Source organism: Lissotriton vulgaris, chromosome 1_1, assembly GCF_964263255.1.
Source record: "Lissotriton vulgaris chromosome 1_1, aLisVul1.2, whole genome shotgun sequence".
NCBI lineage: Eukaryota > Metazoa > Chordata > Amphibia > Caudata > Salamandridae > Lissotriton > Lissotriton vulgaris.
In genome coordinates, this window is record NC_141685.1 from 1,116,065,317 (window position 1) to 1,116,084,137 (window position 18,821).

General features: G+C 49.5%; 1 protein-coding gene across 1 annotated transcript in view; it reads right to left on the reverse strand.

The window, feature by feature from the left end:
• Positions 1 to 18,821, reverse strand: part of LOC147748716 (uncharacterized) — a 341,752-nt gene that overhangs the window by 281,862 nt on the left and 41,069 nt on the right. Inside the window, exon 5 of the mRNA XM_086936477.1 lies at positions 18,531 to 18,579. Within this exon, the coding sequence (XP_086792603.1) occupies positions 18,531 to 18,579 (49 nt within the window). The remainder of the gene's footprint in view (positions 1 to 18,530; positions 18,580 to 18,821) is intronic.

Below are 18,821 nucleotides of genomic sequence, written 5' to 3' on the forward strand. Positions count from 1 at the left end.
ATTTTTTCTTTTGCTTTTAGCACTCTAGGGCCTATGCATTCTTGCTGTCTACCTTGTGTATTCCTACCTCCCTCACGTCCCTGCCCCAAGCTTGTCCGTTGCATTCCCAACTGATGCTAAGCTTTTTTTCTTAACTGATTCTAGTTCCTCCAGTAATCCTCCTATGCTCTCACCATTCAGCAGCATTTAGTTTTAGGTAGTCCCCGCACCCTCTCTCATAGCTCACCCACCTCTCCTTATGCCATCCTTTTATTTGGAGTGCCCAACTCGGGTCAATCATTTCTTTATGGTTTAAATCTTTTATTGATTTTCAATAAACAACAAAAAGACCCCCAGCTCTCTGGAAACAGCGCAGTGAGGACATTAGGTGTCTCAAAAATAGTTTTACAAGAGTAAGATGCTCGGAGCGGGTCTTCAAGGAGTACAATAAATGGGTGTAGGGAACACAGAACAAACATTAAAACCCAGCCACAACACCCCCATCGTCCACGAACGGAAAGAAAAAGGGAAAAAGAGGGGAAAACGCCTCTGCGATCAATGCGCCAGTTTGGGGTTGCGTGAGGAAGCTATTGTCGGGATGTGTGTATCCGCAAGTCGGAGAAATCTGAGATATCGTAGGCATGTCAGTTCTCGAAATTCAGGTGTGAGCAATGTCAAAAATGGTCGCCACATTTTGGGGAATTCAGACCCTCTGCCTGCGAACGTAAGGGTAAGCTTTTCCATGCCCAGTACCTGCGGAGCCTGTGCAACCATCGTGAGTGAGTTGGTGGATGAGTGGAACGCCAGTGCGCAAGAATATTCTGTGTAGCCGCCCTCAGAGTAATAGCTATCCGCCTGCCTCTGCTGGATTTTAGAGGATATGTGATAGGGTTGGGCAAGCCAAGGAGGACGTAAGCAGGAAATCGTGGGATCTGTGTATCAAAGTGGCTGTCCACCTTGTCTAGTATATAAGACCAGTAGTTCTGGATACGGTCGTAGCTCCATAGCAGGTGTGTAAGGGTACCCACCTCCCCTCCAGCACAGGGCGCTTTGTCGTGAGCGAAATCGGTGTAAGCGTTCCAGTGTGTGATACCAGTAGGTAGCTACTTTAGTCAGTGTATCTGTAAGGCCCATGTGGTATGACGAGTGCCGTGCCCTGTGGTAAATACCATCCCATTATTTATGGCTAAGGGTGCGTCCCAACTCCCGCTCCCAGTGTAGTCGACCTGCGTTGTAGAGTGTCAAGGTCAGTAACAGCTGCTTGTAGAAGTCAGAAATGAATTTCTTATCGGAGGTGCTGGTAACGAGCCATTTTTCGTACGGGGTTAGTAGGCGTTGGGCACCGGCTTTGATGTGTGGATGGAGCGCCCAATTCCGTAGTTGTAAATAACAAAACACACAAGATGATGGACGGAATGTTGCACAATAAAGATTCAGAAAAGGGGGTGGTGATGAACAGAGTGTCTGAATTAAGCAGACCACTCTTACCCAGTCCAAAGATCAGGGCTAGATCCATCACCGTTTTTTAGCTCACTGCACCATCCCAGCTCAGAACTTGGCTATATGCAAATTAGTCTGACACTGGCCCAGTGCATCATGGGAACAGGGCAGACCCAACTACCAAGCCAATTCTTATACTGGGAAGGAAACAAGCTACCGGGGACCGGTTTCTGGCATTTCAGCCGCCTTCGGCCCGGCTTGCTTGAAGCCTGATGGTGCAATGAGCTAGGGACTCACATCTGAGTATACCCTTCCACGCTTATGGTGGACAAAAAAGATTCAGAAAAGGGGGTGGTGATGAACAGAGTGTCTGAATTAAGCAGACCACTCTTACCCAGTCCAAAGATCAGGGCTAGATCCATCACCGTTTTTAGCTCACTGCACCATCCCAGCTCAGAACTTGGCTATATGCAAATTAGTCTGACACTGGCCCAGTGCATCATGGGAACAGGGCAGACCCAACTACCAAGCCAATTCTTATACTGGGAAGGAAACAAGCTACCGGGGACCGGTTTCTGGCATTTCAGCCGTCTTCGGCCCGGCTTGCTTGAATCCTGATGGTGCAATGAGCTAGGGACTCACATCTGAGTATACCCTTCCACGCTTATGGTGGACAAAAAAGATTCAGAAAAGGGGGTGGTGATGAACAGAGTGTCTGAATTAAGCAGACCACTCTTACCCAGTCCAAAGATCAGGGCTAGATCCATCACCGTTTTTTAGCTCACTGCACCATCCCAGCTCAGAACTTGGCTATATGCAAATTAGTCTGACACTGGCCCAGTGCATCATGGGAACAGGGCAGACCCAACTACCAAGCCAATTCTTATACTGGGAAGGAAACAAGCTACCGGGGACCGGTTTCTGGCATTTCAGCCGTCTTCGGCCCGGCTTGCTTGAATCCTGATGGTGCAATGAGCTAGGGACTCACATCTGAGTATACCCTTCCACGCTTATGGTGGACAAAAAAGATTCAGAAAAGGGGGTGGTGATGAACAGAGTGTCTGAATTAAGCAGACCACTCTTACCCAGTCCAAAGATCAGGGCTAGATCCATCACTGTTTTTTAGCTCACTGCACCATCCCAGCTCAGAACTTGGCTATATGCAAATTAGTCTGACACTGGCCCAGTGCATCATGGGAACAGGGCAGACCCAACTACCAAGCCAATTCTTATACTGGGAAGGAAAAAAGCTACCGGGGACCGGTTTCTGGCATTTCAGCCGTCTTCGGCCCGGCTTGCTTGAATCCTGATGGTGCAATGAGCTAGGGACTCACATCTGAGTATACCCTTCCACGCTTATGGTGGACAAAAAAGATTCATAAAAGGGGGTGGTGATGAACAGAGTGTCTGAATTAAGCAGACCACTCTTACCCAGTCCAAAGATCAGGGCTAGATCCATCACCGTTTTTTAGCTCACTGCACCATCCCAGCTCAGAACTTGGCTATATGCAAATTAGTCTGACACTGGCCCAGTGCATCATGGGAACAGGGCAGACCCAACTACCAAGCCAATTCTTATACTGGGAAGGAAACAAGGTACCGGGGACCGGTTTCTGGCATTTCAGCCGTCTTCGGCCCGGCTTGCTTGAATCCTGATGGTGCAATGAGCTAGGGACTCACATCTGAGTATACCCTTCCAGTGGTCTGCTTTATTCAGTGGTGCAGATGGTGCAGTGAGATAAATAACGGTGATGGATCAAGCCCTGATCTTTGGACTGGGTAAGAGTGGTCTGCTTAATTCAGACACTCTGTTCATCACCACCCCCTTTTCTGAATCGTTTTTGGCCACTATAGATGTGGCAGGGTATACTCAGACATGAGTCCCATTCTCACTGCACCATCAGGATTCAAGCAAGCCGGGCCGAAGACGGCTGAAATGCCAGAAACCGGTCCCCGGTAGCTTGTCTCCTTTCTGGTGAAGAATTGGCTTGGTAGTTTAGTCTGCCCTGTTCCCATGATGCACTGGGCCAGGGACAGACTGATTTGCATATAGCCAGGTTCTGAGCTGGGATGGTGCAGTGAGATAAATAACGGTGATGGATCAAGCCCTGATCTTTGGACTGGGTAAGAGTGGTCTGCTTAATTCAGACACTCTGTTCATCACCACCCCCTTTTCTGAATCGTTTTTGGTCACTATAGGTGTGGCAGGGTATACTCAGACATGAGTCCCTTTCTCACAGCACCATCAGGATTCAAGCAAGCCGGGCCGAAGACGGCTGAAATGCCAGAAACCGGTCCCCGGTAGCTTGTCTCCTTTCTGGTGAAGAATTGGCTTGGTAGTTTAGTCTGCCCTGTTCCCATGATGCACTGGGCCAGGGACAGACTGATTTGCATATAGCCAGGTTCTGAGCTGGGATGGTGCAGTGAGATAAATAATGGTGATGGATCAAGCCCTGATCTTTGGACTGGGTAAGAGTGGTCTGCTTAATTCAGACACTCTGTTCATCACCACCCCCTTTTCTGAATCGTTTTTGGCCACTATAGGTGTGGCAGGGTATAGTCAGACATGAGTCCCTTTCTCACTGCACCATCAGGATTCAAGCAAGCCGGGCCGAAGACGGCTGAAATGCCAGAAACCGGTCCCCGGTAGCTTGTCTCCTTTCTGGTGAAGAATTGGCTTGGTAGTTTAGTCTGCCCTGTTCCCATGATGCACTGGGCCAGGGACAGACTGATTTGCATATAGCCAGGTTCTGAGCTGGGATGGTGCAGTGAGATAAATAACGGTGATGGATCAAGCCCTGATCTTTGGACTGGGTAAGAGTGGTCTGCTTAATTCAGACACTCTGTTCATCACCACCCCCTTTTCTGAATCGTTTTTGGCCACTATAGGTGTGGCAGGGTATACTCAGACATGAGTCCCTTTCTCACTGCACCATCAGGATTCAAGCAAGCCGGGCCAAAGACGGCTGAAATGCCAGAAACCGGTCCCCGGTAGCTTGTCTCCTTTCTGGTGAAGAATTGGCTTGGTAGTTTAGTCTGCCCTGTTCCTATGATGCACTGGGCCAGGGACAGACTGATTTGCATATGGCCAGGTTCTGAGCTGGGATGGTGCAGTGAGATAAATAACGGTGATGGATCAAGCCCTGATCTTTGGACTGGGTAAGAGTGGTCTGCTTAATTCAGACACTCTGTTCACCACCACCCCCTTTTCTGAATCGGAATGTTGCACAATGGCAAAACATTCACCCCCAGTCACAGATCTGGGTTGAATCCATCGTTATTTTGCTCACCAAGCCACCCCAGTTCAGACATGGCCATATGCAAATCATGTTGTGTATTGCTGTTCACCCTATGTGGGAAGGGTATGCCCAGAAGTGGGTCCCATGCTCACAAAGCCACTGGAATCAAACTATCCTGGCTGATGAAGGCTGATAGCCAGAAACCGGTCCTAGGATGCTTGATTCTGGTCCAGGGTAGATATGGCTTGACAGTTCGGATGGACTGTTCCCATGAGGCACAGGGTCAAGACTGATTTGCATATGGCCATGTCTGAACTGGGGTTGGTGTGGAGAGCAAAATAACGATGGATTAAACCCAGATCTGTGACTGAGGGTGAATGTGTTGCCATTGTGCAACATTCCGTCCATCAATTGTTGTTTTTGCATTTGTCAACCCAAGTGGGACGGGTATGCTCAGTCGTGAGTCCCGTGCTGTCCATGCCACTGGAATCAAGCTATCCTGGCTAATGAAGGCTGATAGCCAGAAACCAGTCCTAGGATGCTTGATTCCGGTCCAGGGAAGACATGGCTTGGCAGTTCGGGCTGGACTGTTCCCATGAGGCACAGGGTCAAGACTGATTTGCATATGACCATGTCTGAACTGGGGTGGTGTGGTGAGCAAAATAACGATGGATTAAACCCAGATCTGTGACTGGGGGTGAATGTTTTGCCATTGTGCAACATTCCGATTCAGAAAAGGGGGTGGTGATGAACAGAGTGTCTGAATTAAGCAGACCACTCTTACCCAGTCCAAAGATCAGGGCTAGATCCATCACCGTTTTTTAGCTCACTGCACCATCCCAGCTCAGAACTTGGCTATATGCAAATTAGTCTGACACTGGCCCAGTGCATCATGGGAACAGGGCAGACCCAACTACCAAGCCAATTCTTATACTGGGAAGGAAACAAGCTACCGGGGACCGGTTTCTGGCATTTCAGCCGTCTTCGGCCCGGCTTGCTTGAATCCTGATGGTGCAATGAGCTAGGGACTCACATCTGAGTATACCCTTCCACGCTTATGGTGGACAAAAAAGATTCAGAAAAGGGGGTGGTGATGAACAGAGTGTCTGAATTAAGCAGACCACTCTTACCCAGTCCAAAGATCAGGGCTAGATCCATCACCGTTTTTAGCTCACTGCACCATCCCAGCTCAGAACTTGGCTATATGCAAATTAGTCTGACACTGGCCCAGTGCATCATGGGAACAGGGCAGACCCAACTACCAAGCCAATTCTTATATTGGGAAGGAAACAAGCTACTGGGGACCGGTTTCTGGCATTTCAGCCGTCTTCGGCCCGGCTTGCTTGAATCCTGATGGTGCAATGAGCTAGGGACTCACATCTGAGTATACCCTTCCACGCTTATGGTGGACAAAAAAGATTCAGAAAAGGGGGTGGTGATGAACAGAGTGTCTGAATTAAGCAGACCACTCTTACCCAGTCCAAAGATCAGGGCTAGATCCATCACCGTTTTTTAGCTCACTGCACCATCCCAGCTCAGAACTTGGCTATATGCAAATTAGTCTGACACTGGCCCAGTGCATCATGGGAACAGGGCAGACCCAACTACCAAGCCAATTCTTATACTGGGAAGGAAACAAGCTACCGGGGACCGGTTTCTGGCATTTCAGCCGTCTTCGGCCCGGCTTGCTTGAATCCTGATGGTGCAATGAGCTAGGGACTCACATCTGAGTATACCCTTCCACGCTTATGGTGGACAAAAAAGATTCAGAAAAGGGGGTGGTGATGAACAGAGTGTCTGAATTAAGCAGACCACTCTTACCCAGTCCAAAGATCAGGGCTAGATCCATCACCGTTTTTTAGCTCACTGCACCATCCCAGCTCAGAACTTGGCTATATGCAAATTAGTCTGACACTGGCCCAGTGCATCATGGGAACAGGGCAGACCCAACTACCAAGCCAATTCTTATACTGGGAAGGAAACAAGCTACCGGGGACCGGTTTCTGGCATTTCAGCCGTCTTCGGCCCGGCTTGCTTGAATCCTGATGGTGCAATGAGCTAGGGACTCACATCTGAGTATACCCTTCCACGCTTATGGTGGACAAAAAAGATTCAGAAAAGGGGGTGGTGATGAACAGAGTGTCTGAATTAAGCAGACCACTCTTACCCAGTCCAAAGATCAGGGCTAGATCCATCACCGTTTTTTAGCTCACTGCACCATCCCAGCTCAGAACTTGGCTATATGCAAATTAGTCTGACACTGGCCCAGTGCATCATGGGAACAGGGCAGACCCAACTACCAAGCCAATTCTTATACTGGGAAGGAAACAAGCTACCGGGGACCGGTTTCTGGCATTTCAGCCGTCTTCGGCCCGGCTTGCTTGAATCCTGATGGTGCAATGAGCTAGGGACTCACATCTGAGTATACCCTTCCAGTGGTCTGCTTTATTCAGTGGTGCAGATGGTGCAGTGAGATAAATAACGGTGATGGATCAAGCCCTGATCTTTGGACTGGGTAAGAGTGGTCTGCTTAATTCAGACACTCTGTTCATCACCACCCCCTTTTCTGAATCGTTTTTGGCCACTATAGGTGTGGCAGGGTATACTCAGACATGAGTCCCATTCTCACTGCACCATCAGGATTCAAGCAAGCCGGGCCGAAGATGGCTGAAATGCCAGAAACCGGTCCCCGGTAGCTTGTCTCCTTTCTGGTGAAGAATTGGCTTGGTAGTTTAGTCTGCCCTGTTCCCATGATGCACTGGGCCAGGGACAGACTGATTTGCATATAGCCAGGTTCTGAGCTGGGATGGTGCAGTGAGATAAATAACGGTGATGGATCAAGCCCTGATCTTTGGACTGGGTAAGAGTGGTCTGCTTAATTCAGACACTCTGTTCATCACCACCCCCTTTTCTGAATCGTTTTTGGTCACTATAGGTGTGGCAGGGTATACTCAGACATGAGTCCCTTTCTCACTGCACCATCAGGATTCAAGCAAGCCGGGCCGAAGACGGCTGAAATGCCAGAAACCGGTCCCCGGTAGCTTGTCTCCTTTCTGGTGAAGAATTGGCTTGGTAGTTTAGTCTGCCCTGTTCCCATGATGCACTGGGCCAGGGACAGACTGATTTGCATATAGCCAGGTTCTGAGCTGGGATGGTGCAGTGAGATAAATAACGGTGATGGATCAAGCCCTGATCTTTGGACTGGGTAAGAGTGGTCTGCTTAATTCAGACACTCTGTTCATCACCACCCCCTTTTCTGAATCGTTTTTGGCCACTATAGGTGTGGCAGGGTATACTCAGACATGAGTCCCTTTCTCACTGCACCATCAGGATTCAAGCAAGCCGGGCCAAAGACGGCTGAAATGCCAGAAACCGGTCCCCGGTAGCTTGTCTCCTTTCTGGTGAAGAATTGGCTTGGTAGTTTAGTCTGCCCTGTTCCTATGATGCACTGGGCCAGGGACAGACTGATTTGCATATGGCCAGGTTCTGAGCTGGGATGGTGCAGTGAGATAAATAACGGTGATGGATCAAGCCCTGATCTTTGGACTGGGTAAGAGTGGTGTGCTTAATTCAGACACTCTGTTCATCACCACCCCCTTTTCTGAATCGGAATGTTGCACAATGGCAAAACATTCACCCCCAGTCACAGATCTGGGTTGAATCCATCGTTATTTTGCTCACCAAGCCACCCCAGTTCAGACATGGCCATATGCAAATCATGTTGTGTATTGCTGTTCACCCTATGTGGGAAGGGTATGCCCAGAAGTGGGTCCCATGCTCACAAAGCCACTGGAATCAAACTATCCTGGCTGATGAAGGCTGATAGCCAGAAACCGGTCCTAGGATGCTTGATTCCGGTCCAGGGTAGATATGGCTTGACAGTTCGGATGGACTGTTCCCATGAGGCACAGGGTCAAGACTGATTTGCATATGGCCATGTCTGAACTGGGGTTGGTGTGGAGAGCAAAATAACGATGGATTAAACCCAGATCTGTGACTGAGGGTGAATGTGTTGCCATTGTGCAACATTCCGTCCATCAATTGTTGTTTTTGCATTTGTCAACCCAAGTGGGACGGGTATGCTCAGTCGTGAGTCCCGTGCTGTCCATGCCACTGGAATCAAGCTATCCTGGCTAATGAAGGCTGATAGCCAGAAACCAGTCCTAGGATGCTTGATTCCGGTCCAGGGAAGACATGGCTTGGCAGTTCGGGCTGGACTGTTCCCATGAGGCACAGGGTCAAGACTGATTTGCATATGACCATGTCTGAACTGGGGTGGTGTGGTGAGCAAAATAACGATGGATTAAACCCAGATCTGTGACTGGGGGTGAATGTTTTGCCATTGTGCAACATTTCTTCCATCAATTGTTGTTTTTGTAGTTGTAAATAAGGCAGTTGTTCCGATTCAGGGATGCCGTAGTGTGTCCTGAGTCGAGGGAATGGGAGAATCCCTTCTAAATCAAAAAGATGGCAGAGGGATCGGCAGTCTGTGGAGCGCCACACTGTGAAGGCCTTAGAATCAGTGCCAGGGTGGAATTCAGGATTATTAAAAAGGGGAATCATTGGGGAGGGAAAAGAAGTCAGACCATGAGCAGCGTTGGTGCGGTCCCACACCCCCATGATCGTGCCTGTGATATACGACACATAGAGGTTGGGTGGTCTGTCTGCTTTGCGAAGGAAGGGGACGCCCTGTAGCGGCATAGCTGCCACCGCCTGGTTCTGAAACAGCCAGTGCTTCTCCGACTCGAGACGCTGCCATTCCACCAAGTAGCAGAGTTGCGCAGCGTTAAAATAAAGCTGTAAATCCGGAATCCCAACCCCCCCTTTTTCCGGCGGGAGAACCTCCACTGGGTGCCTGAACCGAGGCTTACGGCCCTGCCAGATGAAGTTCGCTAAGTCCGCCTGAGTCTGCTGGATCCAGCCCGCCGGAGGCCGGAGGGTAAGGGTCTGGAAAAGATATAGGATTTGGGGAAAAATAGTCATTTTGACAGCAGCTATTCTGCCTAACCATGAGAGAGTGTGGTGCTTCCATTTCCCCAGTTCCTTGAGGATGTGTGAGCGGAGGTGGGAATAGTTAACGGCAGTAGTGGTTGGGATGGTGGGCCCCAGTTGAATTCCCAGATATGGGATCGAAGTGGTCGACCACTGGAGAGTGTGTTCCTCTTGCAGGTGGGCAAGTGTGGCAGTGGAGAGGGAGATATCTAGTGCTATAGATTTGTTGATGTTAACGTTAAAGCCGGATTCCTGGGCGAAGTAGTACAGTTCTACGAAAAGAGCGCGCATTGCAGGGATCGGGTTAGAGAGGGAAAGCAAAATATCATCATAGTATAGGTTGATGGTGTTGATGTCCCTTCCAATTTTGATGCCTGTGATAAGGGGGTGGTTACAAACCCTTAGCGTCAGCGGCTCCATATAGAGCGCAAACAGGAGGGGCCATAGGGGGCACCCCTGCCTTGTGCCTCTGCCTATGGAGAAGCGCGAGGATGCCTGGCCATTTACCCTAACGGTTGCCTTGGGTAGTCGGTAGCAGTTGAGTATCCAGGAGCGTAGTTTGTCTCCAAGGCCAAACCGAATCAAGACTTGCTCCAGATAGGGCCAGTGGACTCTGTCGAAGGCTTTTTCAGCGTCTATAGCCAACAACATGTATTCTCCAGTGGTGGGGGACGCCTTCTCTATCAAATGGAGGATTCTTTTGGTGTTATCGCTCGTTTGCCGTTGGTGGATAAAGCCGGTTTGGTCCGGCTCCACCAGCTGGGCCATGTATGGCGCCAGTCGGGTGGCGAGAATGCTAGTGTATAACTTAATGTCAACATTCAAAAGGGAAATTGGCCTGTAAGCACTGCATTGCGTCCTGTCTTTCCCAGGTTTCGGTATGACCACTAGCGATGCTTCCAGCATTTCCTCCAGTATAGCCCCATCATTTGAGAAGGTGTTGAACATGTTGCGCAGTATGGGAGCAAGTTGTGAGCAAAAAGTTTTATAAAAGGCCGCTGAGTAGCCATCTGGCCCAGGTGATTTACCCAACTTAAGGCGGGAAATCACTGCAATGACCTCCTCTGTGCCAATATCCCTGTCTAGGTGGTCCGCCTGAGCTTTGGTGAGAGCGGGTATTGCCGCCGTCTCCAGATAGTCACTGCAGTGTTGTGCGTCAAGGTTGTCATGGAGTAAAGTGTTGCGTAGAAGTCACAGAAGACTTCTGCGATGGCTGCATCCTTAGTGGTGAGCTCGCTCCCCGAGGTGCGGATAGTCTGCACTCCCTGTCGCTGCCTGGTTTCCCGTAGCTTATGTGCTATGAGGCGACCACATTTATCGCCTCCAGTGTAGTAGTAGTGATGGAGTCGGAGAGCTGCAATTTTCGCTCGGTCCTGATCACGCGCTGCCAGTTGCTTCCGCTCTACGCAAAGTTGGTGCCAAGCCCTGGCCGCTCCTGTGCGTTGGTGCATCTGTTCAAGTTCAGCCACCCGTTGGGTGAACTCGGCCCGCTTGCGACTAAATTTTAAGTTTTCGGCTGTGGAAATGGCTATAAATTCCCCTCGTAACACCGCCTTAAGAGCCACCCAATGTGTTGCCAAGGAGATGTCTGGAGTATTATTAAGAGCAGTGTAGTTTGTGATCGCAGCCTTAATCTGATCAACAGTGGAGACCCGATGTAATAGTGTGTCGCGCAGTCGCCATTGTTTCAGCGATTGCCGCATGAGAGGGAACCGGAAGGAGGCAATGACTGGTGAGTAGTCTGATAGAGACGGTGTCAGGTTCTCAGAATCGCACACCAACTCTTGCAATGGGGTAGTGCCAAGGAGATAGTCTAGCCTGGGGTATGTCTTGTGTGCCCCGGAGTAAAAGGTGTATGCTCGGCTGTGGGGGTAAAAGTGGCGCCAGATGTCGACCATGGAGGCAACATGTCATTACCGGTGAGAGAGCCCCAACTTGGCTCGATTGCTGACATGAGCGGTCGTGACTGTTATCAAATACCATGTTCAAATCTCCCCCCAGCAACAGGCGCCTCTCCGAATTAGCCGTTGCCTCTGTGAGTGCCTTGTAGAAGAATGATTCCTGCCCTTCGTAGGAGCATAGAAGGATCCCACTATAAAGGAGACACCTGTCACCTGGAACTGATATGTGAGCAAGCAGCCCTTGACTTCTGCCTCCTTCTGGAGGACTTTGCCCTGAGAGGAGCGGGAAGCCAAGATAGTGACCCCCGCCAATTTAGTAGAATTAGAGGAAAAAAAGCTGTGTGGGAAAGGCGCGTGACTTCATCCTATGATGGTCTTTGGGAATAAGGTGTGTCTCTTGTAGGAGACATATATCGGCTTTGGAGTGCTCCAGGTAGTGGAGTATGGCCCTGCGCTTAATGGAGTTGCTGAGACCGCGTACGTTAAAGGTCAGAATGCGAACTGCGTTATGTGGCATGGAGGTTAGTCGAGAGCGGACGCTGTTTCAACCAGTGAACAAATGTGTGGCAGAGAGTCGGAGGCGCATGAGGAGGGAACCCACCCCATGGGATAGCTGAGCTGTATAGCACGCTGGGGAAGGGTGAACGAGGGAACCCAATCTAAAAAATGGAAGAAAAAAAAAGGAAACCCCAGAACCCCCGAAAAATTGGCCCCAATACAACATCCAGGTGGGGACAGTTCGATCCTGCAGAGTCTAGTAACATTGTTCGCCATCCCGAAATGGCTGGTCAGAGAAATGAGGGGGCTCCACGACGTTGTGACCAAGGGAAAGAGTACCACTCCGCCCGCCGCCCGCCCATTTCCGTATGGGAAAGCAAACTAGAAACTACAAAATCCCCCTGTGGGTCACTTGGAGCTAGGACCCTCCCCAGAGAGGGCCTCTGTGACCACTGTGATGGCTGCCTGCTGACTTCTGACAATGTCAGATTTGTGTGATTTCCGGGTGCGTCTCCTCCTACCCTGCCTTTGCCATCCCGACGGGGATACCTCCGGGCCCGACCCAACGCTGTGCTCGTCGTCCTCTTCACTTGGTAGGCCAAGACCCAGCAGCCGACACGTGTCAATCAGTGATTGGAGTTTGTGAAGCCGTCACAGCAGCATCACTTTTCTCCTCTAGCATGGCCACTCTCTCTCTGATAGCGTCTATGTCCCTCCTCATCTCCTTGACCTCTGCCACAAATTCGGTTTTAATGCTCTGTATGTCACCTCAGAGGGTAAGGAACAGCGATTCCAGAAACGCCTTTGTTGTTGGTTTGTCTCCCGCATTTGCTGAGGGTTTAGCGGTCTCTGTCCCCTCTGTTGTCCTCCGGGTGCATCTCGTTCTCTCACCTCCACCACAGGGGGGAACACTCCCAGGCCTCAGCAAAATGCTCCGCCTCCACCTCTCTGGGTCAGCACTTGCAGGCCCTGCATGGCCCCCTCTGGGAAGAAGGGGTCAGAAGGCAACGACCGGTGTCAGGGGCCCGGCGGTCGGGCAGCTAGTAGATGCCAGAGGTGTTGGATGCCAAGGCTGAAAGCATGGGCCTGTTCCTGGCCGGCCCCACCACCAGCCCAAAGTCCTCCCGCCGCAACAACAGTGTCTGCCGGTATGCAATTATCGCCGCTATGCCAGTCTGAGGGCCACCCGCCCCGATCCCCCTGCGGGCCCTCCTACCTTGAGATTATCCAGATGCTGGTATCCGTAGCCGTCCGCCACCAGTCCCAGCAGCTTGCTTGATAGGCGATGCCGCTTGCAGTTTAGGCACAGACTTCTTCGTATTGCCCAGCGGTCAATTCCAGAGGTCCAGAGCGGGCCCGCCTTGTAGACCAGCGCTGCAGCTGTCAGCCCCCGCTCCAGACCACCACCGGTCCTGTAATCATGGCTGGGGAGCTCCGGGCCTCAGTCCAGTGCTGCTTCCGCTGTTACCAGGGCGAGGCCCAGAGCCAGATGTGCCAAAGCTGCAGCCACAATAGCCCAGCGCGGGCCTCGGGGCACAGGCCCCCAGCAAGCGGCTAGAGCGCCGCAGAAGTTTGCTGACTGCCCCTGTGGGCAAAGAGCGCCTCCGGTCCAGCGGTCCAGCGCCAGGCTCGCCCTAATTCGTCCCCGCACAACACCCGGGTTTCAAATGTCACCTCCGAGTGGGGTAGTGCTGACTGCTGGCTCGCCCTGGGTCGCCTCTTTCCTCCTCGGTGGTGCGAATCACCACCGCTGCAGAGCCGGCTTCTGGTGCGGCCTCAGCCCGCCGATGTGACAGCCCTCCCGACTGTCCAGAGGGCCTCGCTGATGACCCCCTCAATGCGGGAAGCACAAGTACCCCTCAGGCGGCCTCCAGCTCGCAGCTTGCTTCTCGATGCTTGCTCTGGCCACTTCCGGGAAGTCGCGCCGCGGTGGGTCTTGCCCAAATCTAGTCCGGTGCTGCTGAAGCCTAGCAGGCCGCCCCTCGGAGGATGTTGGAGCTCGCCGCACCAGAGCACGCCTCTCGCAGACCAGTAGGCGCCCAGGTCTCGGTTCGGGGGCACTCCGAGGCGCTCCAGTGCAGTGCTACCACAGCTCCGTCAATGCCGCGGCCCCGGCTGTAGCTCGGCGGGCCCCTCCTGTCCTCGGGCCCAGTGCCCCCGGTGATCCTCGCCCCTAGGGTCGGCGGGGCGGCATCGTGAGGAACCCGCATGTCTTCCGGGTCGCTGATCCGACGGCCGGGTGAAGGGAAGCTGGCCCCAATGGTCCGGGACCCCAGACAAGTGCCTTGGTGAAGTCGTCTGCAGCCACACCACGAGGTAGGGCCGCAAGTCTGCCCACGAGGCCTCGGAGATGCTGCAGCTCTCAGTCTCCGCTGCAAGACTAGTAGGTCCGCACGAAAGGCCCCCAGCTAGGAAGACCGTCCGGCGGTCCCACAGGCTGCTTTCCACCCCGGGGGGGGGTCCGTAGGTGCTATTTACGGCGGGCGTGCGCTCTCAATGACACGTCCTGCTATGCTGCCATCTTGGCCACGCCCCCTCAATCGTTTCTTTACATGCACTTTTGCAGAAATTATATGTATTTATTTAATTAATTTATCTCTCCAAGATGAGCATCTTGGAATGTAAAATACAAAATAAATGTCATCATAATGGGCAGTCATAGCATCATGAGATATACGTGCCCCTACGTGATGAGGCATGCATGCGTACACTACATTGCACAATTTTTTTCTCATCTACATAAACCATCCATTTTTTGCAGATACTGAACAGCATCGGCAGAAAACACTGGCAAACACTGGCAAAGCCAACAGGTCTTCGTTGATAAAGGCAAAAGGCAAGACAAGTTTGCTTTGCCAATGCTTGTTTGTCATATAATCAAAGAAGAGTTAACCGCAACACCCTCACTGCCAGAGTCTCGCAAGAGTTTTTCCAGAAATCCTCAACCGTCAAAAGCCTGCAGCAGTGTATATCATCTCCACTGGGACAGCTTGGTGGGTAGCATTATCACCTGGTTCCACACCTGGGTACACACTTCCCCAAGTGTGTAACGCCTTAAACTGGAGAGAGATTGTTGAGTAAATGATACTGGTACCATTCATTTTTTGCTCAGCATGCCTCAACAGACTGGAAATAATCCTACTGAACAGTGAGAACAAATGATCCTTTGGATAAATATCATCTAATCAAAGAGGGGGGAGGTGGAAGGCAGGCTGATCCATTCAGTTTCCAGAGTACATATGCTAATCAAGTGAGAAAGGATCACTCGTCCTGCACAACCTTAGGTATGCAGGTAGAACGGGGGGTGTCCCAATTAAAAGACCCTCATGCACGTGATGGGTACGGTGGTATATTAGCGGTATATCTTGTTCTCCGCTATCTAATCACGTGTGTGCATAATCATCAGGTCGATCAGGTTATGCAGCCTCCACCAGGAGGTTCTTACCCAAGGTTGATGCAGTAGTGAGCCAGTGATGAGGGGTATTAAAAGGCCCGGATAACCAGATAAGGAACAGTTTTATTGGTTCTGGGTTCGGGTCCAGTAAACTCTGGATTAGTGCATCTCGTGAACTGGGTTATGAATAGTAGGTGCACTCAGGAGTTTGTTTCCGGGTTGGCGAGAGCAGCGCATACACAGAAGACGCCAGGATCGGACGCAATAGTCCCCCTGAACTCGGCCATCCGACTGGAGCGCGTTAGGTACACGCGTGAGGTACACTGTGACCTCCAATACAGAGAAACAGGTTAACAACCCTATTTCTTATCACTTTTTTTGAAAGCATTTTATCTATATCCCTTTCACGTTACTCACCTAACGGTCCTGATGAATGCCCGTAAGTCCTAATCCAGGCGACTGAGGCAGAAACATGTCGACCAACTTTTAACTTTCCCCTCACTTTTTAAGACTCGAAAACCCTGAGTAATATACCACCGTACCCATCACGTGCATGAGGGTCCTTTAATTGGGACACCCCCGTTCTACCTGCATACCTAAAGTTGTGCAGGACGAGTGATCCTTTCTCACTTGATTAACCTTTGGATAAATAGACAAATGTGAATTGTATTAATTGATGGCTTAAATATATTCCCATTCTACACAGTGTAGGAGGGTAGTATAAAATTGATTTTTTAACAGTTTTGTCTTATGAAAAACTTGATATAAATTGAAAGTCGATTTGATTCGGATTACTACAATGGTGTACTTTAAATACAGAATTATTTTCTCACATATATTTGTTTTATAAAGGATTTATAGTAGGGGCTATACCACAGTGTTTTACAGAGAGACTTGCAAAAATTTCTTGTCTTGAAAAAGATGGAATATTATTAAAACCCATTGAAACGCGTTGACGCATCATTTACATAATCCATGGAAGTAATTGGATCTGTAGATACCAAAAGAAACAGTGTATCCAGGCCTAGTTATAAAATGGTTCCATTGGAAATGTTTTATGAATGACAAAGTATATGGTCTAATTTTCTTCTCTCTTTTTATGTTAAGTAATGTTCCGTTGCTTTATTGTACCATATGTGTTGTGTTTTTTAACAATTTTATATGAACTGGTGGTATATAGGATGTGGGCTGATTTTGATGAAATACTGTAATATGTAAAAAGGCTTTTTTTTTATAAAAAGGAGTATTTGTGATTACTTTTGGGCGTCATAATATAAACAAAAAAATTGGCGGGGGTCTATTGCATGGGCTGTATTATTGCATTTATTTAAAGGTGAGTCTAATGTGAGTTGAGCTTCTCCTTATATGGCTTTTTGCATATCCAAGGGATCGCTTGTTCTCACTTATCAATAGTACCCTATTCCCTTGGTAGACACAAGGGGTCCCTCTCTTGTCTTATATACCAATCCTATTGAATCCAGAGCGGCTCGAACAGCTAAGCCAAGTTTCCCAGAATGGGAAAACAAGCAACCCAGAACATGTCTTGTCCTTGGTCAGCCTCACCAGAGAGGAGCAGGTTGACTGAACGTAATTCTGTCTGAGGTCTTCTTGGCTGTGGAGGTGTTCAGCATCCTTCCCTTGTACACAGACAATGTGCTCTTGCCTAAATTCCATGGACTGCATCCACATGTACCTATCACCCCTATTCAAGGTGAGATTCACATTGCATCCATTCTGCCAAGGGGTGCTCAGTGCCCTTTAAAAACAGATGTTCTCAGCTCAAGAGTGATAGTAATTGGTTTGCGCGTCATCAATGCCCCATCACTTAAAACCTTAGGTTAGAAACTGCTGTTTGTGCTTAAATTGCCTAAATCTAATCTGAGTTGTATTGTACTGTAATTGTGTTTATATAGCGCTTACCAGCGCTTCATACCAGGCAGCATGATGGACATGCATTTTATTCCACCAGACATTTCCCCGGTGGGCTGGAGCCCTCGGAGGCCGGGTTTTGAAAGCCTGTGCAGGCAAGTGAAGGTTTCAAGAGAGAGAGAAAGAGAGAGAGGAAGGGGAGAGAAAATGCGATCAAATAGGGAGAAGTGAGAGAAGTGTAGGAGAGACAGAGAATGAATGGATTGAAAGAGAGAGATAGTGCTAGACAAACATGCGCTGGTTTGACCTTTTTTGCCAGGCTGCATTTTGTTCCCCAGTCCAGCCCTGGCAGCATGTTGCTTTGGAGAACCAAAGTTAGTTGTTATTCTAGCGGTTTTTAGATATTGTTGGTTACTGGGATTAGTCTTGTGCTGTCAAGGAAATTATTCTATGCATTTACTCCAGTTTCTCTGTGTGGTTAGTAGTAGTTAATAACAGCTAGGTGTGATCATTAGAGGGTGATATGTGGGTTCATGCAGATGGTTGGTGCGATTAATAGATGAGCTAGAGAAGATTAAGCATTCTGGAAAATATCAAGCGAATAGCATTGATATTAGCAAAAAGGATGTCCTTGTGGAGAGGTTGAAATAGAAAAAGAGAGACAGAGAATGGAGGATACAGATGAAGACCATGAAATAAGAAGAAATACAATCAGAGAGAGAGAATGAGACAGAGAGGGGTAGAGAAAAAGCGAGAAAAAGAGAGGCAGATGGCCCAAAAATTGATTGAGGAAAAAGACACAACTAGATCCAGGAACAGGCAGATAGAAACATTCAGCAAGAGGGAGAGAAAGGAATAGAGGGTGATAGAAAAAGATGGAACAAAGGAGAAAAATACAAAACAAAAAAGAGACTTGCAAAAGATCAATGAAAAGACAGGCGGGGGATAAAGCAATAAAAGAAAGAATGAGTCAACGAAATGAAAGGGGTACAGCTTAAGACAGCTAAAGGGACAGAGCTAAAGACAGATCGAGAGACAAAGATAGGGGAATCAGGAAGAAGCAGATAAAGAGGGACAGAAAGGGAGATATAAATATAGAAATAAGGAGTCAGAAAGAGGCAGCTAGAGAGAGGTGCAGATATAAAAGAATGAGACAGACAACTGAAAGGCCAATACAAAGTTAGCTAATAAAACAATTGAGGAGGGTGAAAAAATTACCTCAGTGAAAATCTCCAGCTTGCCTCCTTCGTCGACTGGAACACAGATTCTAAGGGCCAAATAAATTATAGTGAATTCAACAGGGAAGGGCCACTCGCCGACTCCAACGCACACACCAAGGCAATAGGCAGCACAGTGCACAAAGCTGCTACAGGTGTTGCTAGAAGCTACACCGCTAACAAACATATAAGCTCTTCAGGTTATCACTGCATTCTCTAGCTTGTCCTTTCAATGTATATCTGGCATTGGAGCCAAGGTATGATGTATTTGTTATTAAGGAACAAGAATTGG